Consider the following 20,332-nt stretch of genomic DNA (forward strand, 5'->3'; position numbering starts at 1 on the left):
AACTGTTCGGTAGGAACTGTTGGTGAGGAACTGTTGGTAGGGAACTGTTGGTCGGAACTGTTGGTGAGGAACAGTTGGTAGGAACAGTTGGTAGGAACTGTTGGTAGGAACTGTTGGTAGGAACTTTTGGTCGGAACTGTTGGTGAGGAACAGTTGGTAGGAACAGTTGGTAGGAACTGTTGGTGAGGAACTGTTGGTGAGGAACTGTTGGTGAGGAACAGTTGGTAGGAACAGTTGGTAGGAACTGTTGGTGAGGAACTGTTGATAGGAACTGTTGGTGAGGAACTGTTGGTAGGAACTGTTGGTGAGGAACAGTTGGTAGGAACTGTTGGTGAGGAAAAGTTGGTAGGAACTGTTGGTGGGAACTGTTGGTGAGGAACAGTTGGTAGGAACAGTTGGTAGGAACTGTTGGTGAGGAACAGTTGGTGAGGAACTGTTGGTAGGAACAGTTGGTAGGAACTGTTGGTGGGAACTGTTGGTGAGGAACTGTTGGTAGGAACAGTTGGTAGGAACTGTTGGTGAGGAACATTTGGTGAGGAACTGTTGGTAGGAACAGTTGGTAGGAACAGTTGGTAGGAACTGTTGGTGAGGAACAGTTGGTAGGAACAGTTGGTAGGAACTGTTGGTAGGAACTGTTGGTAGGAACTGTTGGTCGGAACTGTTGGTGAGGAACAGTTGGTAGGAACAGTTGGTAGGAACAGTTGTTAGGAACAGTTGGTAGGAACTGTTGGGTAGGAACTGTTGGTGAGGAACTGTTGGTAGGAACAGTTGGTAGGAACTGTTGGTGAGGAACAGTTGGTGAGGAACTGTTGGTAGGAACAGTTGGTAGGAACTGTTGGTAGGAACAGTTGGTGAGGAACTGTTGGTGAGGAACAGTTGGTGAGGAACTGTTGGTAGGAACTGTTGGTGAGGAACTGTTGGTAGGAATTGTTGGTGAGGAACTGTTGGTGAGGAACTGTTGGTGAGGAACAGTTGGTGAGGAACTGTTGGTGAGGAACTGTTGGTAGGAACAGTTGGTAGGAACTGTTGGGTAGGAACTGTTGGTGAGGAACTGTTGGTAGGAACAGTTGGTAGGAACTGTTGGTGAGGAACAGTTGGTGAGGAACTGTTGGTAGGAACAGTTGGTAGGAACAGTTGGTAGGAACTGTTGGTGAGGAACAGTTGGTAGGAACAGTTGGTAGGAACTGTTGGTAGGAACTGTTGGTAGGAACAGTTGGTGAGGAATTGTGGGTAGGAACATTTGGTTAGGAACTGTTGGTAGGAACAGTTGGTAGGAACTGTTGGTGAGGAACAGTTGGTAGGAACAGTTGGTAGGAACTGTTGGTGAGGAACTGTTGGTAGGAACAGTTGGTGAGGAATTGTGGGTAGGAACATTTGGTTAGGAACTGTTGGTAGGAACAGTTGGTAGGAACTGTTGTTAGGAACAGTTGATAGGAACAGTTGGTGAGGAACAGTTGGTGAGGAACTGTTGGTGAGGAACTATTGGTAGGAACTGTCGGTAGGAACTGTTGGTGAGGAACTGTTGGTAGGAACAGTCGGTAGGAACTGTTGGTGAGGAACAGTTGGTGAGGAACTGTTGGTAGGAACAGTTGTTAGGAACAGTTGGTAGGAACTGTTGGTGAGGAACTGTTGGTAGGAACAGTTGGTAGGAACTGTTAGTAGGAACAGTTGATAGGAACAGTTGGTGAGGAACAGTTGGTGAGGAACTGTTGGTGAGGAACTATTGGTAGGAACTGTCGGTAGGAACTGTTGGTGAGGAACTGTTGGTGAGGAACTGTTGGTGAGGAACAGTTGGTAGGAACAGTTGGTAGGAACTGTTCGGTAGGAACTGTTCGGTAGGAACTGTTGGTGAGGAACTGTTGGTAGGGAACTGTTGGTCGGAACTGTTGGTGAGGAACTGTTGGTAGGAACAGTTGGTAGGAACTGTTGGTAGGAACTGTTGGTAGGAACTGTTGGTCGGAACTGTTGGTGAGGAACAGTTGGTAGGAACAGTTGGTAGGAACTGTTGGTGAGGAACTGTTGGTGAGGAACTGTTGGTGAGGAACAGTTGGTAGGAACAGTTGGTAGGAACTGTTGGTGAGGAACTGTTGATAGGAACTGTTGGTGAGGAACTGTTGGTAGGAACTGTTGGTGAGGAACAGTTGGTAGGAACTGTTGGTGAGGAAAAGTTGGTAGGAACTGTTGGTGGGAACTGTTGGTGAGGAACAGTTGGTAGGAACAGTTGGTAGGAACTGTTGGTGAGGAACAGTTGGTGAGGAACTGTTGGTAGGAACAGTTGGTAGGAACTGTTGGTGGGAACTGTTGGTGAGGAACTGTTGGTAGGAACAGTTGGTAGGAACTGTTGGTGAGGAACATTTGGTGAGGAACTGTTGGTAGGAACAGTTGGTAGGAACAGTTGGTAGGAACTGTTGGTGAGGAACAGTTGGTAGGAACAGTTGGTAGGAACTGTTGGTAGGAACTGTTGGTAGGAACTGTTGGTCGGAACTGTTGGTGAGGAACAGTTGGTAGGAACAGTTGGTAGGAACAGTTGTTAGGAACAGTTGGTAGGAACTGTTGGGTAGGAACTGTTGGTGAGGAACTGTTGGTAGGAACAGTTGGTAGGAACTGTTGGTGAGGAACAGTTGGTGAGGAACTGTTGGTAGGAACAGTTGGTAGGAACAGTTGGTAGGAACTGTTGGTAGGAACAGTTGGTGAGGAACTGTTGGTGAGGAACAGTTGGTGAGGAACTGTTGGTAGGAACTGTTGGTGAGGAACTGTTGGTAGGAATTGTTGGTGAGGAACAGTTGGTGAGGAACTGTTGGTGAGGAACTGTTGGTAGGAACAGTTGGTAGGAACTGTTGGGTAGGAACTGTTGGTGAGGAACTGTTGGTAGGAACAGTTGGTAGGAACTGTTGGTGAGGAACAGTTGGTGAGGAACTGTTGGTAGGAACAGTTGGTAGGAACAGTTGGTAGGAACTGTTGGTGAGGAACAGTTGGTAGGAACAGTTGGTAGGAACTGTTGGTAGGAACTGTTGGTAGGAACTGTTGGTCGGAACTGTTGGTGAGGAACAGTTGGTAGGAACAGTTGGTAGGAACAGTTGTTAGGAACAGTTGGTAGGAACTGTTGGGTAGGAACTGTTGGTGAGGAACTGTTGGTAGGAACAGTTGGTAGGAACTGTTGGTGAGGAACAGTTGGTGATAAACTGTTGGTAGGAACAGTTGGTAGGAACAGTTGGTAGGAACTGTTGGTAGGAACAGTTGGTGAGGAACTGTTGGTGAGGAACAGTTGGTGAGGAACTGTTGGTAGGAACTGTTGGTGAGGAACTGTTGGTAGGAATTGTTGGTGAGCAACTGTTGGTGAGGAACTGTTGGTGAGGAACAGTTGGTGAGGAACTGTTGGTGAGGAACTGTTGGTAGGAACAGTTGGTGAGGAACTGTTTGTAGGAACAGTTGGTGAGGAACTGTTGGTAGGAACTTTTGGTCAGGAACAGTTGGTAGGAACAGTTGGTGAGGAACTTTTGGTAGGAGCTGTTGTTTGAGGAACTGTTGGTAGGAACTTTTGGTAGGAACTGTTGGTGAAGAACTGTTGGTAGGAACTGTTGGTGAGGAACTGTTGGTAGGAACAGTTGGTGAGGAATTGTGGGTAGGAACATTTGGTTAGGAACTGTTGGTAGGAACAGTTGGTAGGAACTGTTGTTAGGAACAGTTGATAGGAACAGTTGGTGAGGAACAGTTGGTGAGGAACTGTTGGTGAGGAACTATTGGTAGGAACTGTCGGTAGGAACTGTTGGTGAGGAACTGTTGGTAGGAACAGTGGGTAGGAACTGTTGGTGAGGAACAGTTGGTGAGGAACTGTTGGTAGGAACAGTTGTTAGGAACAGTTGGTAGGAACTGTTGGTGAGGAACTGTTGGTAGGAACAGTTGGTAGGAACTGTTAGTAGGAACAGTTGATAGGAACAGTTGGTGAGGAACAGTTGGTGAGGAACTGTTGGTGAGGAACTATTGGTAGGAACTGTCGGTAGGAACTGTTGGTGAGGAACTGTTGGTGAGGAACTGTTGGTGAGGAACAGTTGGTAGGAACAGTTGGTAGGAACTGTTCGGTAGGAACTGTTCGGTAGGAACTGTTGGTGAGGAACTTTTGGTAGGGAACTGTTGGTCGGAACTGTTGGTGAGGAACAGTTGGTAGGAACAGTTGGTAGGAACTGTTGGTAGGAACTGTTGGTAGGAACTGTTGGTCGGAACTGTTGGTGAGGAACAGTTGGTAGGAACAGTTGGTAGGAACTGTTGGTGAGGAACTGTTGGTGAGGAACTGTTGGTGAGGAACAGTTGGTAGGAACAGTTGGTAGGAACTGTTGGTGAGGAACTGTTGATAGGAACTGTTGGTGAGGAACTGTTGGTAGGAACTGTTGGTGAGGAACAGTTGGTAGGAACTGTTGGTGAGGAACAGTTGGTAGGAACTGTTGGTGGGAACTGTTGGTGAGGAACAGTTGGTAGGAACAGTTGGTAGGAACTGTTGCTTAGGAACTGTTGGGTAGGAACTGTTGGTAGGAACTGTTGGTGTGGAAATGTTGGTAGGAACAGTTGGTAGGAACAGTTGGTAGGAACTGTTGGTGGGAACTGTTGGTGAGGAACAGTTGGTAGGAACAGTTCGTAGGAACTGTTGCTTAGGAACTGTTGGGTAGGAACAGTTGGTAGGAACCGTTGGTGAGGAACAGTTGGTGAGGAACTGTTGGTAGGAACAGGTGGTAGGAACTGTTGGTAGGAACTGTTCGGTAGGAACAGTTGGTGAGGAACTGTTGGTAGGAACTGTTGTTAGGAACTGTTGGTCGGAACTGTTGGTGAGGAACAGTTGGTAGGAACAGTTGGTTGGAACTGTTGGTTGGAACTGTTGGTGAGGAACTGTTGGTGAGGACCAGTTGGTAGGAACAGTTGGTGAGGAACTGTTGGTAGGAATTGTTGGTGAGGAACAGTTGGTACGAACTGTTGGTAGGAACTGTTGGTGAGGAACTGTTGGTAGGAATTGTTGGTGAGGAACAGTTGGTAGGAACTGTTGGTAGGAACTGTTGGTGAGGAACTGTTGGTAGGAATTGTTGGTGAGGAACAGTTGGTGAGGAACTGTTGGTGAGGAACTATTGGTAGGAACTGTCGGTAGGAACTGTTGGTGAGGAACTGTTGGTAGGAACAGTCGGTAGGAACTGTTGGTGAGGAACAGTTGGTGAGGAACTGTTGGTAGGAACAGTTGTTAGGAACAGTTGGTAGGAACTGTTGGTGAGGAACTGTTGGTAGGAACAGTTGGTAGGAACTGTTAGTAGGAACAGTTGATAGGAACAGTTGGTGAGGAACAGTTGGTGAGGAACTGTTGGTGAGGAACTATTGGTAGGAACTGTCGGTAGGAACTGTTGGTGAGGAACTGTTGGTAGGGAACTGTTGGTCGGAACTGTTGGTGAGGAACAGTTGGTAGGAACAGTTGGTAGGAACTGTTGGTAGGAACTGTTGGTAGGAACTTTTGGTCGGAACTGTTGGTGAGGAACAGTTGGTAGGAACAGTTGGTAGGAACTGTTGGTGAGGAACTGTTGGTGAGGAACTGTTGGTGAGGAACAGTTGGTAGGAACAGTTGGTAGGAACTGTTGGTCGGAACTGTTGGTGAGGAACAGTTGGTAGGAACAGTTGGTAGGAACAGTTGTTAGGAACAGTTGGTAGGAACTGTTGGGTAGGAACTGTTGGTGAGGAACTGTTGGTAGGAACAGTTGGTAGGAACTGTTGGTGAGGAACAGTTGGTGATAAACTGTTGGTAGGAACAGTTGGTAGGAACAGTTGGTAGGAACTGTTGGTAGGAACAGTTGGTGAGGAACTGTTGGTGAGGAACAGTTGGTGAGGAACTGTTGGTAGGAACTGTTGGTGAGGAACTGTTGGTAGGAATTGTTGGTGAGCAACTGTTGGTGAGGAACTGTTGGTGAGGAACAGTTGGTGAGGAACTGTTGGTGAGGAACTGTTGGTAGGAACAGTTGGTGAGGAACTGTTTGTAGGAACAGTTGGTGAGGAACTGTTGGTAGGAACTTTTGGTCAGGAACAGTTGGTAGGAACAGTTGGTGAGGAACTTTTGGTAGGAGCTGTTGTTTGAGGAACTGTTGGTAGGAACTTTTGGTAGGAACTGTTGGTGAAGAACTGTTGGTAGGAACTGTTGGTGAGGAACTGTTGGTAGGAACAGTTGGTGAGGAATTGTGGGTAGGAACATTTGGTTAGGAACTGTTGGTAGGAACAGTTGGTAGGAACTGTTGTTAGGAACAGTTGATAGGAACAGTTGGTGAGGAACAGTTGGTGAGGAACTGTTGGTGAGGAACTATTGGTAGGAACTGTCGGTAGGAACTGTTGGTGAGGAACTGTTGGTAGGAACAGTGGGTAGGAACTGTTGGTGAGGAACAGTTGGTGAGGAACTGTTGGTAGGAACAGTTGTTAGGAACAGTTGGTAGGAACTGTTGGTGAGGAACTGTTGGTAGGAACAGTTGGTAGGAACTGTTAGTAGGAACAGTTGATAGGAACAGTTGGTGAGGAACAGTTGGTGAGGAACTGTTGGTGAGGAACTATTGGTAGGAACTGTCGGTAGGAACTGTTGGTGAGGAACTGTTGGTGAGGAACTGTTGGTGAGGAACAGTTGGTAGGAACAGTTGGTAGGAACTGTTCGGTAGGAACTGTTCGGTAGGAACTGTTGGTGAGGAACTTTTGGTAGGGAACTGTTGGTCGGAACTGTTGGTGAGGAACAGTTGGTAGGAACAGTTGGTAGGAACTGTTGGTAGGAACTGTTGGTAGGAACTGTTGGTCGGAACTGTTGGTGAGGAACAGTTGGTAGGAACAGTTGGTAGGAACTGTTGGTGAGGAACTGTTGGTGAGGAACTGTTGGTGAGGAACAGTTGGTAGGAACAGTTGGTAGGAACTGTTGGTGAGGAACTGTTGATAGGAACTGTTGGTGAGGAACTGTTGGTAGGAACTGTTGGTGAGGAACAGTTGGTAGGAACTGTTGGTGAGGAACAGTTGGTAGGAACTGTTGGTGGGAACTGTTGGTGAGGAACAGTTGGTAGGAACAGTTGGTAGGAACTGTTGCTTAGGAACTGTTGGGTAGGAACTGTTGGTAGGAACTGTTGGTGTGGAAATGTTGGTAGGAACAGTTGGTAGGAACAGTTGGTAGGAACTGTTGGTGGGAACTGTTGGTGAGGAACAGTTGGTAGGAACAGTTCGTAGGAACTGTTGCTTAGGAACTGTTGGGTAGGAACAGTTGGTAGGAACCGTTGGTGAGGAACAGTTGGTGAGGAACTGTTGGTAGGAACAGTTGGTAGGAACAGGTGGTAGGAACTGTTGGTAGGAACTGTTCGGTAGGAACAGTTGGTGAGGAACTGTTGGTAGGAACTGTTGTTAGGAACTGTTGGTCGGAACTGTTGGTGAGGAACAGTTGGTAGGAACAGTTGGTTGGAACTGTTGGTTGGAACTGTTGGTGAGGAACTGTTGGTGAGGACCAGTTGGTAGGAACAGTTGGTGAGGAACTGTTGGTAGGAATTGTTGGTGAGGAACAGTTGGTACGAACTGTTGGTAGGAACTGTTGGTGAGGAACTGTTGGTAGGAATTGTTGGTGAGGAACAGTTGGTAGGAACTGTTGGTAGGAACTGTTGGTGAGGAACTGTTGGTAGGAATTGTTGGTGAGGAACAGTTGGTGAGGAACTGTTGGTGAGGAACTATTGGTAGGAACTGTCGGTAGGAACTGTTGGTGAGGAACTGTTGGTAGGAACAGTCGGTAGGAACTGTTGGTGAGGAACAGTTGGTGAGGAACTGTTGGTAGGAACAGTTGTTAGGAACAGTTGGTAGGAACTGTTGGTGAGGAACTGTTGGTAGGAACAGTTGGTAGGAACTGTTAGTAGGAACAGTTGATAGGAACAGTTGGTGAGGAACAGTTGGTGAGGAACTGTTGGTGAGGAACTATTGGTAGGAACTGTCGGTAGGAACTGTTGGTGAGGAACTGTTGGTAGGGAACTGTTGGTCGGAACTGTTGGTGAGGAACAGTTGGTAGGAACAGTTGGTAGGAACTGTTGGTAGGAACTGTTGGTAGGAACTTTTGGTCGGAACTGTTGGTGAGGAACAGTTGGTAGGAACAGTTGGTAGGAACTGTTGGTGAGGAACTGTTGGTGAGGAACTGTTGGTGAGGAACAGTTGGTAGGAACAGTTGGTAGGAACTGTTGGTGAGGAACTGTTGATAGGAACTGTTGGTGAGGAACTGTTGGTAGGAACTGTTGGTGAGGAACAGTTGGTAGGAACTGTTGGTGAGGAAAAGTTGGTAGGAACTGTTGGTGGGAACTGTTGGTGAGGAACAGTTGGTAGGAACAGTTGGTAGGAACTGTTGGTGAGGAACAGTTGGTGAGGAACTGTTGGTAGGAACAGTTGGTAGGAACTGTTGGTGGGAACTGTTGGTGAGGAACTGTTGGTAGGAACAGTTGGTAGGAACTGTTGGTGAGGAACATTTGGTGAGGAACTGTTGGTAGGAACAGTTGGTAGGAACAGTTGGTAGGAACTGTTGGTGAGGAACAGTTGGTAGGAACAGTTGGTAGGAACTGTTGGTAGGAACTGTTGGTAGGAACTGTTGGTCGGAACTGTTGGTGAGGAACAGTTGGTAGGAACAGTTGGTAGGAACAGTTGTTAGGAACAGTTGGTAGGAACTGTTGGGTAGGAACTGTTGGTGAGGAACTGTTGGTAGGAACAGTTGGTAGGAACTGTTGGTGAGGAACAGTTGGTGAGGAACTGTTGGTAGGAACAGTTGGTAGGAACAGTTGGTAGGAACTGTTGGTAGGAACAGTTGGTGAGGAACTGTTGGTGAGGAACAGTTGGTGAGGAACTGTTGGTAGGAACTGTTGGTGAGGAACTGTTGGTAGGAATTGTTGGTGAGGAACTGTTGGTGAGGAACTGTTGGTGAGGAACAGTTGGTGAGGAACTGTTGGTGAGGAACTGTTGGTAGGAACAGTTGGTAGGAACTGTTGGGTAGTAACTGTTGGTGAGGAACTGTTGGTAGGAACAGTTGGTAGGAACTGTTGGTGAGGAACAGTTGGTGAGGAACTGTTGGTAGGAACAGTTGGTAGGAACAGTTGGTAGGAACTGTTGGTGAGGAACAGTTGGTAGGAACAGTTGGTAGGAACTGTTGGTAGGAACTGTTGGTAGGAACAGTTGGTGAGGAATTGTGGGTAGGAACATTTGGTTAGGAACTGTTGGTAGGAACAGTTGGTAGGAACTGTTGGTGAGGAACAGTTGGTAGGAACAGTTGGTAGGAACTGTTGGTGAGGAACTGTTGGTAGGAACAGTTGGTGAGGAATTGTGGGTAGGAACATTTGGTTAGGAACTGTTGGTAGGAACAGTTGGTAGGAACTGTTGTTAGGAACAGTTGATAGGAACAGTTGGTGAGGAACAGTTGGTGAGGAACTGTTGGTGAGGAACTATTGGTAGGAACTGTCGGTAGGAACTGTTGGTGAGGAACTGTTGGTAGGAACAGTCGGTAGGAACTGTTGGTGAGGAACAGTTGGTGAGGAACTGTTGGTAGGAACAGTTGTTAGGAACAGTTGGTAGGAACTGTTGGTGAGGAACTGTTGGTAGGAACAGTTGGTAGGAACTGTTAGTAGGAACAGTTGATAGGAACAGTTGGTGAGGAACAGTTGGTGAGGAACTGTTGGTGAGGAACTATTGGTAGGAACTGTCGGTAGGAACTGTTGGTGAGGAACTGTTGGTGAGGAACTGTTGGTGAGGAACAGTTGGTAGGAACAGTTGGTAGGAACTGTTCGGTAGGAACTGTTCGGTAGGAACTGTTGGTGAGGAACTGTTGGTAGGGAACTGTTGGTCGGAACTGTTGGTGAGGAACAGTTGGTAGGAACAGTTGGTAGGAACTGTTGGTAGGAACTGTTGGTAGGAACTGTTGGTCGGAACTGTTGGTGAGGAACAGTTGGTAGGAACAGTTGGTAGGAACTGTTGGTGAGGAACTGTTGGTGAGGAACTGTTGGTGAGGAACAGTTGGTAGGAACAGTTGGTAGGAACTGTTGGTGAGGAACTGTTGATAGGAACTGTTGGTGAGGAACTGTTGGTAGGAACTGTTGGTGAGGAACAGTTGGTAGGAACTGTTGGTGAGGAAAAGTTGGTAGGAACTGTTGGTGGGAACTGTTGGTGAGGAACAGTTGGTAGGAACAGTTGGTAGGAACTGTTGGTGAGGAACAGTTGGTGAGGAACTGTTGGTAGGAACAGTTGGTAGGAACTGTTGGTGGGAACTGTTGGTGAGGAACTGTTGGTAGGAACAGTTGGTAGGAACTGTTGGTGAGGAACATTTGGTGAGGAACTGTTGGTAGGAACAGTTGGTAGGAACAGTTGGTAGGAACTGTTGGTGAGGAACAGTTGGTAGGAACAGTTGGTAGGAACTGTTGGTAGGAACTGTTGGTAGGAACTGTTGGTCGGAACTGTTGGTGAGGAACAGTTGGTAGGAACAGTTGGTAGGAACAGTTGTTAGGAACAGTTGGTAGGAACTGTTGGGTAGGAACTGTTGGTGAGGAACTGTTGGTAGGAACAGTTGGTAGGAACTGTTGGTGAGGAACAGTTGGTGAGGAACTGTTGGTAGGAACAGTTGGTAGGAACAGTTGGTAGGAACTGTTGGTAGGAACAGTTGGTGAGGAACTGTTGGTGAGGAACAGTTGGTGAGGAACTGTTGGTAGGAACTGTTGGTGAGGAACTGTTGGTAGGAATTGTTGGTGAGGAACAGTTGGTGAGGAACTGTTGGTGAGGAACTGTTGGTAGGAACAGTTGGTAGGAACTGTTGGGTAGGAACTGTTGGTGAGGAACTGTTGGTAGGAACAGTTGGTAGGAACTGTTGGTGAGGAACAGTTGGTGAGGAACTGTTGGTAGGAACAGTTGGTAGGAACAGTTGGTAGGAACTGTTGGTGAGGAACAGTTGGTAGGAACAGTTGGTAGGAACTGTTGGTAGGAACTGTTGGTAGGAACTGTTGGTCGGAACTGTTGGTGAGGAACAGTTGGTAGGAACAGTTGGTAGGAACAGTTGTTAGGAACAGTTGGTAGGAACTGTTGGGTAGGAACTGTTGGTGAGGAACTGTTGGTAGGAACAGTTGGTAGGAACTGTTGGTGAGGAACAGTTGGTGATAAACTGTTGGTAGGAACAGTTGGTAGGAACAGTTGGTAGGAACTGTTGGTAGGAACAGTTGGTGAGGAACAGTTGGTGAGGAACTGTTGGTGAGGAACTATTGGTAGGAACTGTCGGTAGGAACTGTTGGTGAGGAACTGTTGGTAGGAACAGTCGGTAGGAACTGTTGGTGAGGAACAGTTGGTGAGGAACTGTTGATAGGAACAGTTGTTAGGAACAGTTGGTAGGAACTGTTGGTGAGGAACTGTTGGTAGGAACAGTTGGTAGGAACTGTTAGTAGGAACAGTTGATAGGAACAGTTGGTGAGGAACAGTTGGTGAGGAACTGTTGGTGAGGAACTATTGGTAGGAACTGTCGGTAGGAACTGTTGGTGAGGAACTGTTGGTGAGGAACTGTTGGTGAGGAACAGTTGGTAGGAACAGTTGGTAGGAACTGTTCGGTAGGAACTGTTCGGTAGGAACTGTTGGTGAGGAACTGTTGGTAGGGAACTGTTGGTCGGAACTGTTGGTGAGGAACAGTTGGTAGGAACAGTTGGTAGGAACTGTTGGTAGGAACTGTTGGTAGGAACTTTTGGTCGGAACTGTTGGTGAGGAACAGTTGGTAGGAACAGTTGGTAGGAACTGTTGGTGAGGAACTGTTGGTGAGGAACTGTTGGTGAGGAACAGTTGGTAGGAACAGTTGGTAGGAACTGTTGGTGAGGAACTGTTGATAGGAACTGTTGGTGAGGAACTGTTGGTAGGAACTGTTGGTGAGGAACAGTTGGTAGGAACTGTTGGTGAGGAAAAGTTGGTAGGAACTGTTGGTGGGAACTGTTGGTGAGGAACAGTTGGTAGGAACAGTTGGTAGGAACTGTTGGTGAGGAACAGTTGGTGAGGAACTGTTGGTAGGAACAGTTGGTAGGAACTGTTGGTGGGAACTGTTGGTGAGGAACTGTTGGTAGGAACAGTTGGTAGGAACTGTTGGTGAGGAACATTTGGTGAGGAACTGTTGGTAGGAACAGTTGGTAGGAACAGTTGGTAGGAACTGTTGGTGAGGAACAGTTGGTAGGAACAGTTGGTAGGAACTGTTGGTAGGAACTGTTGGTAGGAACTGTTGGTCGGAACTGTTGGTGAGGAACAGTTGGTAGGAACAGTTGGTAGGAACAGTTGTTAGGAACAGTTGGTAGGAACTGTTGGGTAGGAACTGTTGGTGAGGAACTGTTGGTAGGAACAGTTGGTAGGAACTGTTGGTGAGGAACAGTTGGTGAGGAACTGTTGGTAGGAACAGTTGGTAGGAACAGTTGGTAGGAACTGTTGGTAGGAACAGTTGGTGAGGAACTGTTGGTGAGGAACAGTTGGTGAGGAACTGTTGGTAGGAACTGTTGGTGAGGAACTGTTGGTAGGAATTGTTGGTGAGGAACTGTTGGTGAGGAACTGTTGGTGAGGAACAGTTGGTGAGGAACTGTTGGTGAGGAACTGTTGGTAGGAACAGTTGGTAGGAACTGTTGGGTAGGAACTGTTGGTGAGGAACTGTTGGTAGGAACAGTTGGTAGGAACTGTTGGTGAGGAACAGTTGGTGAGGAACTGTTGGTAGGAACAGTTGGTAGGAACAGTTGGTAGGAACTGTTGGTGAGGAACAGTTGGTAGGAACAGTTGGTAGGAACTGTTGGTAGGAACTGTTGGTAGGAACAGTTGGTGAGGAATTGTGGGTAGGAACATTTGGTTAGGAACTGTTGGTAGGAACAGTTGGTAGGAACTGTTGGTGAGGAACAGTTGGTAGGAACAGTTGGTAGGAACTGTTGGTGAGGAACTGTTGGTAGGAACAGTTGGTGAGGAATTGTGGGTAGGAACATTTGGTTAGGAACTGTTGGTAGGAACAGTTGGTAGGAACTGTTGTTAGGAACAGTTGATAGGAACAGTTGGTGAGGAACAGTTGGTGAGGAACTGTTGGTGAGGAACTATTGGTAGGAACTGTCGGTAGGAACTGTTGGTGAGGAACTGTTGGTAGGAACAGTCGGTAGGAACTGTTGGTGAGGAACAGTTGGTGAGGAACTGTTGGTAGGAACAGTTGTTAGGAACAGTTGGTAGGAACTGTTGGTGAGGAACTGTTGGTAGGAACAGTTGGTAGGAACAGTTGGTAGGAACTGTTGGTGAGGAACAGTTGGTGAGGAACTGTTGGTAGGAACAGTTGGTAGGAACAGTTGGTAGGAACTGTTGGTGAGGAACAGTTGGTAGGAACAGTTGGTAGGAACTGTTGGTAGGAACTGTTGGTAGGAACTGTTGGTCGGAACTGTTGGTGAGGAACAGTTGGTAGGAACAGTTGGTAGGAACAGTTGTTAGGAACAGTTGGTAGGAACTGTTGGGTAGGAACTGTTGGTGAGGAACTGTTGGTAGGAACAGTTGGTAGGAACTGTTGGTGAGGAACAGTTGGTGAGGAACTGTTGGTAGGAACAGTTGGTAGGAACAGTTGGTAGGAACTGTTTGTAGGAACAGTTGGTGAGGAACTGTTGGTGAGGAACAGTTGGTGAGGAACTGTTGGTAGGAACTGTTGGTGAGGAACTGTTGGTAGGAATTGTTGGTGAGGAACTGTTGGTGAGGAACTGTTGGTGAGGAACAGTTGGTGAGGAACTGTTGGTGAGGAACTGTTGGTAGGAACAGTTGGTAGGAACTGTTGGGTAGGAACTGTTGGTGAGGAACTGTTGGTAGGAACAGTTGGTAGGAACTGTTGGTGAGGAACAGTTGGTGAGGAACTGTTGGTAGGAACAGTTGGTAGGAACAGTTGGTAGGAACTGTTGGTGAGGAACAGTTGGTAGGAACAGTTGGTAGGAACTGTTGGTAGGAACTGTTGGTAGGAACAGTTGGTGAGGAATTGTGGGTAGGAACATTTGGTTAGGAACTGTTGGTAGGAACAGTTGGTAGGAACTGTTGGTGAGGAACAGTTGGTAGGAACAGTTGGTAGGAACTGTTGGTGAGGAACTGTTGGTAGGAACAGTTGGTGAGGAATTGTGGGTAGGAACATTTGGTTAGGAACTGTTGGTAGGAACAGTTGGTAGGAACTGTTGTTAGGAACAGTTGATAGGAACAGTTGGTGAGGAACAGTTGGTGAGGAACTGTTGGTGAGGAACTATTGGTAGGAACTGTCGGTAGGAACTGTTGGTGAGGAACTGTTGGTAGGAACAGTCGGTAGGAACTGTTGGTGAGGAACAGTTGGTGAGGAACTGTTGGTAGGAACAGTTGTTAGGAACAGTTGGTAGGAACTGTTGGTGAGGAACTGTTGGTAGGAACAGTTGGTAGGAACTGTTAGTAGGAACAGTTGATAGGAACAGTTGGTGAGGAACAGTTGGTGAGGAACTGTTGGTGAGGAACTATTGGTAGGAACTGTCGGTAGGAACTGTTGGTGAGGAACTGTTGGTGAGGAACTGTTGGTGAGGAACAGTTGGTAGGAACAGTTGGTAGGAACTGTTCGGTAGGAACTGTTCGGTAGGAACTGTTGGTGAGGAACTGTTGGTAGGGAACTGTTGGTCGGAACTGTTGGTGAGGAACAGTTGGTAGGAACAGTTGGTAGGAACTGTTGGTAGGAACTGTTGGTCGGAACTGTTGGTGAGGAACAGTTGGTAGGAACAGTTGGTAGGAACTGTTGGTGAGGAACTGTTGGTGAGGAACTGTTGGTGAGGAACAGTTGGTAGGAACAGTTGGTAGGAACTGTTGGTGAGGAACTGTTGATAGGAACTGTTGGTGAGGAACTGTTGGTAGGAACTGTTGGTGAGGAACAGTTGGTAGGAACTGTTGGTGAGGAAAAGTTGGTAGGAACTGTTGGTGGGAACTGTTGGTGAGGAACAGTTGGTAGGAACAGTTGGTAGGAACTGTTGGTGAGGAACAGTTGGTGAGGAACTGTTGGTAGGAACAGTTGGTAGGAACTGTTGGTGGGAACTGTTGGTGAGGAACTGTTGGTAGGAACAGTTGGTAGGAACTGTTGGTGAGGAACATTTGGTGAGGAACTGTTGGTAGGAACAGTTGGTAGGAACAGTTGGTAGGAACTGTTGGTGAGGAACAGTTGGTAGGAACAGTTGGTAGGAACTGTTGGTAGGAACTGTTGGTAGGAACTGTTGGTCGGAACTGTTGGTGAGGAACAGTTGGTAGGAACAGTTGGTAGGAACAGTTGTTAGGAACAGTTGGTAGGAACTGTTGAGTAGGAACTGTTGGTGAGGAACTGTTGGTAGGAACAGTTGGTAGGAACAGTTGGTGAGGAACAGTTGGTGAGGAACTGTTGGTAGGAACAGTTGGTAGGAACAGTTGGTAGGAACTGTTGGTAGGAACAGTTGGTGAGGAACTGTTGGTGAGGAACAGTTGGTGAGGAACTGTTGGTAGGAACTGTTGGTGAGGAACTGTTGGTAGGAATTGTTGGTGAGGAACAGTTGGTGAGGAACTGTTGGTGAGGAACTGTTGGTAGGAACAGTTGGTAGGAACTGTTGGGTAGGAACTGTTGGTGAGGAACTGTTGGTAGGAACAGTTGGTAGGAACTGTTGGTGAGGAACAGTTGGTGAGGAACTGTTGGTAGGAACAGTTGGTAGGAACAGTTGGTAGGAACTGTTGGTGAGGAACAGTTGGTAGGAACAGTTGGTAGGAACTGTTGGTAGGAACTGTTGGTAGGAACTGTTGGTCGGAACTGTTGGTGAGGAACAGTTGGTAGGAACAGTTGGTAGGAACAGTTGTTAGGAACAGTTGGTAGGAACTGTTGGGTAGGAACTGTTGGTGAGGAACTGTTGGTAGGAACAGTTGGTAGGAACTGTTGGTGAGGAACAGTTGGTGATAAACTGTTGGTAGGAACAGTTGGTAGGAACAGTTGGTAGGAACTGTTGGTAGGAACAGTTGGTGAGGAACTGTTGGTGAGGAACAGTTGGTGAGGAACTGTTGGTAGGAACTGTTGGTGAGGAACTGTTGGTAGGAATTGTTGGTGAGCAACTGTTGGTGAGGAACTGTTGGTGAGGAACAGTTGGTGAGGAACTGTTGGTGAGGAACTGTTGGTAGGAACAGTTGGTGAGGAACTGTTTGTAGGAACAGTTGGTGAGGAACTGTTGGTAGGAACTTTTGGTCAGGAACAGTTGGTAGGAACAGTTGGTGAGGAACTTTTGGTAGGAGCTGTTGTTTGAGGAACTGTTGGTAGGAACTTTTGGTAGGAACTGTTGGTGAAGAACTGTTGGTAGGAACTGTTGGTGAGGAACTGTTGGTAGGAACAGTTGGTGAGGAATTGTGGGTAGGAACATTTGGTTAGGAACTGTTGGTAGGAACAGTTGGTAGGAACTGTTGTTAGGAACAGTTGATAGGAACAGTTGGTGAGGAACAGTTGGTGAGGAACTGTTGGTGAGGAACTATTGGTAGGAACTGTCGGTAGGAACTGTTGGTGAGGAACTGTTGGTAGGAACAGTGGGTAGGAACTGTTGGTGAGGAACAGTTGGTGAGGAACTGTTGGTAGGAACAGTTGTTAGGAACAGTTGGTAGGAACTGTTGGTGAGGAACTGTTGGTAGGAACAGTTGGTAGGAACTGTTAGTAGGAACAGTTGATAGGAACAGTTGGTGAGGAACAGTTGGTGAGGAACTGTTGGTGAGGAACTATTGGTAGGAACTGTCGGTAGGAACTGTTGGTGAGGAACTGTTGGTGAGGAACTGTTGGTGAGGAACAGTTGGTAGGAACAGTTGGTAGGAACTGTTCGGTAGGAACTGTTCGGTAGGAACTGTTGGTGAGGAACTTTTGGTAGGGAACTGTTGGTCGGAACTGTTGGTGAGGAACAGTTGGTAGGAACAGTTGGTAGGAACTGTTGGTAGGAACTGTTGGTAGGAACTGTTGGTCGGAACTGTTGGTGAGGAACAGTTGGTAGGAACAGTTTGTAGGAACTGTTGGTGAGGAACTGTTGGTGAGGAACTGTTGGTGAGGAACAGTTGGTAGGAACAGTTGGTAGGAACTGTTGGTGAGGAACTGTTGATAGGAACTGTTGGTGAGGAACTGTTGGTAGGAACTGTTGGTGAGGAACAGTTGGTAGGAACTGTTGGTGAGGAACAGTTGGTAGGAACAGTTGGTAGGAACTGTTGCTTAGGAACTGTTGGGTAGGAACTGTTGGTAGGAACTGTTGGTGAGGAAATGTTGGTAGGAACAGTTGGTAGGAACAGTTGGTAGGAACTGTTGGTGGGAACTGTTGGTGAGGAACAGTTGGTAGGAACAGTTCGTAGGAACTGTTGCTTAGGAACTGTTGGGTAGGAACAGTTGGTAGGAACCGTTGGTGAGGAACAGTTGGTGAGGAACTGTTGGTAGGAACAGTTGGTAGGAACAGGTGGTAGGAACTGTTGGTAGGAACTGTTCGGTAGGAACAGTTGGTGAGGAACTGTTGGTAGGAACTGTTGTTAGGAACTGTTGGTCGGAACTGTTGGTGAGGAACAGTTGGTAGGAACAGTTGGTTGGAACTGTTGGTTGGAACTGTTGGTGAGGAACTGTTGGTGAGGACCAGTTGGTAGGAACAGTTGGTGAGGAACTGTTGGTAGGAATTGTTGGTGAGGAACAGTTGGAACGAACTGTTGGTAGGAACTGTTGGTGAGGAACTGTTGGTAGGAATTGTTGGTGAGGAACAGTTGGTAGGAACTGTTGGTAGGAACTGTTGGTGAGGAACTGTTGGTAGGAATTGTTGGTGAGGAACAGTTGGTAGGAACTGTTGGTGAGGAACAGTTGGTAGGAACAGTTGGTAGGAACTGTTGGGTAGGAACTGTTGGTGAGGAACTGTTGGTAGGAACAGTTGATAGGAACAGTTGGTGAGGAACAGTTGGTGAGGAACTGTTGTTGAGGAACTATTGGTAGGAACTGTCGGTAGGAACTGTTGGTGAGGAACTGTTGGTGAGGAACTGTTGGTGAGGAACAGTTGGTAGGAACAGTTGATAGGAACTGTCGGTAGGAACAGTTGGTGAGGAACTGTTGGTGAGGAACTATTGGTAGGAACTGTCGGTAGGAACTGTTGGTGAGGAACTGTTGGTGAGGAACTGTTGGTGAGGAACAGTTGGTAGGAACAGTTGGTAGGAACTGTTCGGTAGGAACTGTTCGGTAGGAACTGTTCGGTAGGAACTGTTGGTGAGGAACTGTTGGTAGGGAACTGTTGGTAGGAACTGTTGGTAGGAACTGTTGGTCGGAACTGTTGGTGAGGAACAGTTGGTAGGAACAGTTGGTAGGAACTGTTGGTGAGGAACTGTTGGTGAGGAACTGTTGGTGAGGAACAGTTGGTAGGAACAGTTGGTGAGGAACTGTTGATAGGAACTGTTGGTGAGGAACTGTTGGTGAGGAACTGTTGGTGAGGAACTGTTGGTGAGGAACAGTTGGTATGAACTGTTGGTGGGAACTGTTGGTGAGGAACAGTTGGTAGGAACAGTTGGTAGGAACTGTTGCTTAGGAACTGTTGGGTAGGAACTGTTGGTAGGAACTGTTGGTAGGAACAGTTGGTAGGAACAGTTGGTAGGAACTGTTGGTAGGAACTGTTGTTAGGAACTGTTGGTCGGAACTGTTGGTGAGGAACAGTTGGTAGGAACAGTTGGTTGGAACTGTTGGTGAGGAACTGTTGGTGAGGAACTGTTGGTGAGGACCAGTTGGTAGGAACAGTTGGTGAGGAACTGTTGGTAGGAATTGTTGGTGAGGAACAGTTGGTACGAACTGTTGGTAGGAACTGTTGGTAGGAATTGTTGGTGAGGAACAGTTGGTAGGAACTGTTGGTGAGGAACAGTTGGTGAGGAACAGTTGGTAGGAACAGTTGGTAGGAACAGTTGGTAGGAACAGTTGGTGAGGAACAGTTGGTAGGAACTGTTGGTGAAGAACTGTTTGTGAGGAACTGTTGGTAGGCGTCCCCTCCAGCTGCTGGATCAAGGGTTCACTTAGTTTCTCTTGTCCCTGCAGCCGCCTCAGGTCCAACGTGGAGGGGAAGTTCCTGATGGACGGCGTCCCCTTCAGCTGCTGCAGCACCCTGTCTCCCCGGCCCTGCATCCAGCAGCAGCTCAGCAGACCCTCGGCTCACTACAACTACGACCAGCAGAGCCGGCAGCAGAACCTGTGGGGGAGGGGCTGCCGGCAGGCGCTGCTGGACCACTACACCGGCATCATGCAGTCCATCGGCCTCACTGTGCTCCTCATCTGGCTCTTTGAGGTACGCAGTTATCCTCAGTTATCCTGCAGAAACACAAGGAGAAGCTTTCCTCTCTGAGTTCTGCACACAAAGTTAACTTCAGACTACTTTCTGCTTCTTATTAATCACAAGTTAACCAGTTTTAACTGGTCCAAGTCCAAGAATCTGTTGTTTCTCAATATTTTATGGACAAAAACAGCACAGGTTAAATCATTCATTCAGACTCAGCACCCTGCTGTGCACCTCCATCAGTTCAGAACAGGGACTCTGAGATGTTAACCCCACAAACTCCACCCTGCTGTGCACCTCCATCAGTTCCCCTTTCAGTTGGCTTTCTGGGTATCATGAATGCTATGATTTTGGTGTCCGTCCTTTAGTTTCATTGGAACATCTTCTGATTGATGTGTCCGTTAACTATTAACTTAGAGGTATTCCTTCAAAGTTTTAAGGTTAGGGTTAGGGTTAGGGTAGGGTTAGAGTAGGGTAGGGTAGGGTTAGGGTTAGGGTAGGGTAAGGTAGGGTTAGGGTTGGGGTTGGGGTTAGAGTTAGAGTAGGGTTAGGGTTAGGGTTAGAGTAGAGTAGGGTAGGGTAGGGTTAGGGTAGGGTAGGGTAGAGTTAGATTAAGCTAGGGTTAGGGTTAGGGTAGGGTAGGGTTGGGCTAGGGTAGGGTTAGGGTAGGGAAGGGTAGAGTTAGAGTAGGGTAGGGTTAGGGTAGGGTAGGGTAGGGTAGGGTAGGGTTAGAGTAGGGTAGGATAGGGTTAGGGTAGGGTAAGGGTTAGGGTAGGGTAGAGTTAGAGTAGGGTAGGGTTAGGGTAGGGTAGGGTTAGAGTAGGGTAGGGTAGGGTAGGGTTAGGTTAGGGTTGGGTTAGGGCAGGGTAGAGTTAGAGTAGGGTAGGGTTAGGGTAGGGTAGGGTTGGGTTGGGTTAGGGCAGGGTAGAGTTAGAGTAGGGTAGGATTAGGGTAGGGTTGGGTTAGGGCAGGGTAGGGTTAGGGTTAGGGTAGGGTAGGGTAGGGTAGGGTAGGGTAGGGTAGGGTAGTGTAGGGTTAGGTTAGGTTAG

The 20,332-nt window shown here is 47.6% G+C and overlaps 1 protein-coding gene across 1 annotated transcript in view; it reads left to right on the top strand.

Moving 5' to 3' along the window:
- Positions 1-20,332, top strand: part of LOC142375628 (photoreceptor outer segment membrane glycoprotein 2-like) — an 83,607-nt gene that overhangs the window by 62,045 nt on the left and 1,230 nt on the right. The window contains exon 2 of the mRNA XM_075459773.1: positions 19,049-19,295. Within this exon, the coding sequence (XP_075315888.1) occupies positions 19,049-19,295 (247 nt within the window). The remainder of the gene's footprint in view (positions 1-19,048; positions 19,296-20,332) is intronic.

Source organism: Odontesthes bonariensis, chromosome 24, assembly GCF_027942865.1.
Source record: "Odontesthes bonariensis isolate fOdoBon6 chromosome 24, fOdoBon6.hap1, whole genome shotgun sequence".
Taxonomy (NCBI): domain Eukaryota; kingdom Metazoa; phylum Chordata; class Actinopteri; order Atheriniformes; family Atherinopsidae; genus Odontesthes; species Odontesthes bonariensis.